The 5,435-nt window shown below is 38.1% G+C and overlaps 1 protein-coding gene across 1 annotated transcript; it reads left to right on the plus strand.

Annotated features, from left to right (window-relative positions):
* The first annotated feature begins 600 nt into the window (after positions 1-600).
* LOC113739166 (uncharacterized) lies at positions 601-1,644 on the plus strand. Its single transcript, XM_027266409.1, has 2 exons — positions 601-1,058; positions 1,569-1,644. Exons 1-2 carry the CDS (start codon positions 601-603, stop codon positions 1,642-1,644), a joined length of 534 nt encoding a protein of 177 aa, XP_027122210.1.
* Positions 1,645-5,435: the final 3,791 nt, after the last annotated feature.

Raw genomic sequence — 5,435 nt, forward strand, 5'->3', positions numbered from 1 at the left:
TTGGGCCTTCTGAGGTGTGTTGATAAGGACGAAGCAGAGTACTTGATGAAAGAAGTACATAGTGGAGTATGTGGATCACATATGAATGGCCACTTGTTAGCAAAGAAGATCATGAGGACCGGATATTTTTGGCTTACCATGGAGCATGATTGTGTAGTTTTTGTTAGGAAGTGCATCAAATGTCAATTGCACGGATATGTTATACGCACTCCCCCCCCCACAGAATTGCACAGTATGACTGCTCCTTGGCCATGTTCAATATGGGGTATGGATGTGATTGGAGCCATTGACCCTCCCGCTTCAAACGGGCATCGATTTATTTTGGTGGCAATTGAATACTTTACCAAGTGGGTTGAAGCTGAGTCTTATAAGCATGTGATTAAGAAGGTGGTGACGGACTTTCTAAGAAAACATATCGTTTGTCGTTTTGGAGTGCCGGAGACATTAATCACTGATAATGCCAAAAATCTCAACAATGACATGGTAGATGGTTTGTGCAAACAGTTCAAAATCAAACATCAAAACTCCTCTATTTATAGGCCATAGATGAATGGAGCAGTAGAGGTTGCAAATAAGAACTTAAAAAAAATAATCCGTAAGATGATTGAGAGACACTGTGATTGGCACGAGAAGCTCCCTTATGCATTAATGGCATATAGAACTGCTATTCGGACTTCTATTGGGGCAACTCCCTACAATCTCATGTACGGAATGGAAGCAGTTTTGCCAGCCAAAGTCGAAATCCCTTCTTTGCGCATTTTAATGGAGGCCAAACTGGAGGAGGCTGAATGGATTCAACAAAGTCATGAGCAGTTGTCTTTAATCGATGAGAAAAGGTTAAATGCCATTTGTCATGGTCAATGTTATCAAAAGAGGGTAGCCCGTGCTTACAATAAGAAGGTAAGACCACGGATATTCACAGAAGGAGATAAAGTGTTGAAACACATTTTGCCAGTACAAGAGGAAGCTAAGGGGAAATTTGCACCAAATTGGCAAGGCCCTTTTATTGTCCAGAAAATTTTGCCCGGGGGAGGTCTCATTCTTGCAGAAATGGATGGGCAAGTGTTCCCTCAACCAATCAATTCGGATATGTGTAAGAAATTTTTCATATGATAAATGAAATTTTCCTTTTAGGGTTAATGTAAAGAACGGAATGAAAAGTCAGGCTTTCTTCATTTCCAATCAAACATTCTATCTCTAGTTATCCCTTTTGAGCCTTCAGAGCAAATTATTTTGTTTGACATCCCCTGAGAATCGCAAACCCCACACTGGGGCAAGTTTTGAGTTGACAAAGCTAAGAAGAAAAAGAAGGAAAAAAGAAAAGAAAATAGAGGGTTCAAAAGGTAAAAGCGATAGAGGAACAAAATGAAGAGAAAAATGAAAAGAGGAGAATCTCGATTGAGAATAAATTGGGGCAATTATTAGTAGGATTAATTTAAAGATGCAATCTCAGGAAATCTAATCATTCATAAGTCCGCTTTCAAGCCTTAACCCTTTCTAAGCACCCCACCAGACCCCATTGCAAAAACCTAAAAGTCCTGACTTCTGTTCTTTATATTGCCTTTTAGGACAATTTCTAATCAAGTGGCACATGATGTCAAAAACATCTTCACCTATTTTGCAAGGGAAGAATTGTTATACTGATGCCATTATTTCTTAAAACACATTTCTGGATTAATATGGGCGATAGACAAGATTTGTTTGTTAGGTGAAAACCCGCAAGGGCACCTTAGAAAAAGAAAGAAAAAAAAAGAAAAAAGGAAACAAAAGAAAAAAGGAAAAAGAAAAAGAAGAAAGAAAAGGAAAAATAAGAAGAAAAAGGAAAAAAAAAGTGAAAAGGAAAACAAAATGGGCGGGGGGTAACCTTAGTGAAAACCCGAAAGGGCGCTGAGGTAGGGTTTTACAAGGAAAAGTGAGCGTGGATCTAAAGTGCTTGTGACTTAGTTCATTGGAGATTCTCCTCACATTGTGATTCTGTTGTCAAGCATTTGAACTCCGAAGAGATGATATCCAAAGGGTCAAGTGTAGCATTTTGTTCGAAAACCAAAGTGTTTGATTTATCAAACACGAAATTTGAGTATACAAGCTTATTTATTTGAAATGATTTTTCGTGCAATAAAAGTAGAGGGTTGTGTTTAGATTGTTAAGATTTTTCATTATGTGCAATTAGAATATTTTTTACATGTTTCATGATCACATTTGTCTCTTTTATTCTATCAAAAGGCAATCCCTATGATTTATCGAAGAAAATGGATACTAATTGGTTTATTGGTTAAATATGAGAAATTATGGGAATTTGATATTGTTTGCAGGGCCAGGTTGAAGTGCTCGCTTCGTCAAACGAGAAGCCCAAATGCTCATGTTTACACTTTTCTTGAAGAAGAGGTTGATCGGATGGTGGCGGTATTATCTATCATTATTTCTTTTCTTGCAGGTCTGACAATCCGATAAGTATCACACTGGGGCAATTTTAGAAGAAGTTGTTTGCCTTTCTTCTCAAAAGTCTACGAAAGTTTTATACGACCAAACCAATTGAAGACAGGCTCGGGTGTTGATCCCACTGACCAATTAAACAATTGAAAGTAGGTTCGGGTGTTGATCCCACTGACCAATTGAAAGCAGACTTGGGTGTTAATCCCACTGACCAATTGAAAGCAGGCTCGGGTGTTGATTCCACTGACCAAGTGAAGAATGAAGGCAGGCTTGGGTATTTATTCCACTGACTAAGTGAAAGCAGGCTCGGGTATTCATCCCACTGACCTTTTGAGTTTACATGTTCCAACTCACAGCGGAATAACTGTATGTAAGTATTTGGTGTCTATGTTTTTGTCTCAAGTTTCTTCGAAACTCAGACAAAGAGGGCAAACTGTAGACACCAAATTTTTATTTTTTATTTTTATTTTTTAATTTATTTTTATTAGCTATTTTTACTTATCAATCTCAGGACTTTAGTTTAGATATTTTTAGCTTTTTTTAGATACTGTATTTATTTATTTAGCTTTAATTGTTATTATTTTTATTTTTATGGATTTAAGGCATTTATTATTCATTTCTTAATTAGTAAAAAAAAAGAGAGAAAATTACTCACAAAAATACACTTTAATTCTTTAGATTCAATCTATAAAATTTTGTTGTTCATTTAAATTAAATTTAAAAAAAAACGCTGAACTTCCTAAATAGCAGTGTACTAACAGAATGCAGAAAACAAAAATGCAACTCCATTTTTCTAGTTTGTTTTCCGAGCATTTTTGCCCATTTTTCTACTCCATCAGATTGGCATAGTACAAGGCCATCTGGCCTTTATCTTGAACCTCAATTTCATAAGGAACAGAGGCCATCCAATGGTGTAGAAATTAGCAGAAGGAAAATGCAGCAGCTGTGCACCGTGGATACTAGGTTACGAGTGCTTATAAAAAGCCTTGAAATGAGAAGGGATTGAGTGGAGGGCTGAGAGCATCTAATGACGGCTAAAAATCTGGAGAGAAAAAGAAAAGGGGGGAGACCAGTGGAGAATTGGTGACGACCGAGAGAAAAAGAGGGGCTGCGGGCTGAGGTAGAGATCTGGGAGAGCGGGATAAGGGAAACGAAAGCGGCTTCGGGGTTTGAGAGAGAGGACAACCAGTAGAGAGAGTAGAGAGTGGCGGATGAGAAGCTAAGGAATAAACAGAGAGGGGGTCTTCGGCAAGAGCCGAGGAAAAATCTGAAAATTAGGGGGAAGTTTTTCGGGTAGAGAAACTGAGGAAAAGTTATGGGTTTTGGAGAAACTAGAAAGCAAGGGGCAAGGGTTCCGGAGTTGGGCGAGAGAAAGGAGGAACTGAACGAGAAACTGAGCTAACTCCACCACCATTACCACCACTGCAACCCCAAGTCACGAAGTCCCTGCTGCACCCCCACTGTGACACATTCAAAGGAGTATCTTACGTTGTGAAATTTCACAGACATTTCCAGGTATTCATAACCCTTACTTCTACTGTTTTAAAGCATTTCATTTGTAAAGGTTGGACTCCATCCTGTGTGTGACTGCCGAACCATTGCTAGGTTATGACTTGGCCAGGGGGTTATTATAGGACTTTGCTTTTTAACTGATGAACGAATCTGGGATTTTTCATGTTGAAAAGAATGCAGAATGTTTGATGATTCTGCTGTCAGGTTTTAGATTGCTTGCGGCTGAGATTTGATGCATAAAAATCTGCTGCAACAAGCTCGAAACTCCCGGCTTTCGTTGCAGCAACGGTCGTTTCAGCTGTTTTGATTGTTGAGGTTCTTGATTTGCTCAGAGTTGGTGTTTTGTTTGTCGTCTAATTGATGTATCATGTCCATACCTGCTGCGATTTCCTCCTTTTATACATTTGCTGCATTTTATTTGCTAACTGCACTTGTGAGCTTGTTGAGAAGAAGTAAATGTTTTTTTGAGCAAAAGCTGAATTTTCTTGCACTTATTTTCGGTTGTCAAAGTTGATAGATTTTGTCTGAGTTTCTTCACACGCAAACACATTTAGGTGAATAACCAAAGGTTGTTTTGCTGAAGTCCCAACCATTAGGAAGAGTTGCATTAACCCAGATTTTGCAGACGGTCGCATGACTGAGTTCCTTTCGCTCTCCCGTGATTTCCTTTTTCTTTTGTTGGGTGTTAGCTCGCACTTTTCCTTTCATCATATTTGAGATGAGTGGTGTCTTGTGTTTGCTTTTGTTGATCAAGACTTGATGTTTGTTAGTGATGTATTTGGCTCGTGAATGTCGCATGTTGCAGTGAAAGGAAACCAGAAAGGAGAAAGCTACCAGAGCTTCGTGATCCTATCCTGAGTTTCCTCTTGCATGTTTAGATGTTAAGTTCCAGTGGGCTTTTTGTTTAGATTAAAGCCTTGATGTTTGGTTGAAAAGGTTTTGCTCAAAGTTGTGTTTTGAGGCTGAAATCCGCGTTTAAAAATGAAAGTTGGTAGCTAGTTTTGTTGCAAAAATTTTCATCAGTTGCCAAAAGCTTTTATTGCAGAAAGCGTATTTCCCTCGTAGCTTGCATGAAGCTTGCGAAATGTGAATTTGCAGAGAAAGTTCCTGCTGCATTTTTTTTCCCTTTTTCTTTTGTTGTTTAGTTCCTTTTACCCCTGATGGTTAGCTTAAATTCTTTACTTCAATCTTGCAACAAAATTTCATGTTTGTTTTAGTCAATGATTGATAGTTCAAATCCTGGCATTTGGTGAACATGTTTGCATGATGAAATGGAAAGAAAGTCACGGCAGGAATGGTGCAGAAAAGAAAACTTCTTTTACGTAGTTTGCATGCATGAAAATAAAGGAAACATTGCATTTTAACTCTTCAGTTTGTGTTTAATTCTACTATGGCCTAGAAAATTGGGAAGACTAATCAATTGGGTCCTTGAAAGTTTCTTCTATTTTAGAAAATTGGTTAATAATTTACCTTTTTTTGAAATTATGCAT

Source organism: Coffea arabica, chromosome 4c, assembly GCF_036785885.1.
Source record: "Coffea arabica cultivar ET-39 chromosome 4c, Coffea Arabica ET-39 HiFi, whole genome shotgun sequence".
Classification (NCBI taxonomy): domain Eukaryota; kingdom Viridiplantae; phylum Streptophyta; class Magnoliopsida; order Gentianales; family Rubiaceae; genus Coffea; species Coffea arabica.

What these genes read in the sequence shown, in the direction of transcription:
- LOC113739166 (XM_027266409.1), top strand. Translation starts at nt 601, where the DNA reads ATGATTGAGAGACACTGTGATTGGCACGAGAAGCTCCCTTATGCATTA. An exon ending in ATTCTTGCAGAAATGGATGG is followed by an intron (nt 1,059 to 1,568) that starts GCAAGTGTTCCC and finishes ATTGCCTTTTAG; the next exon opens with GACAATTTCTAATCAAGTGG.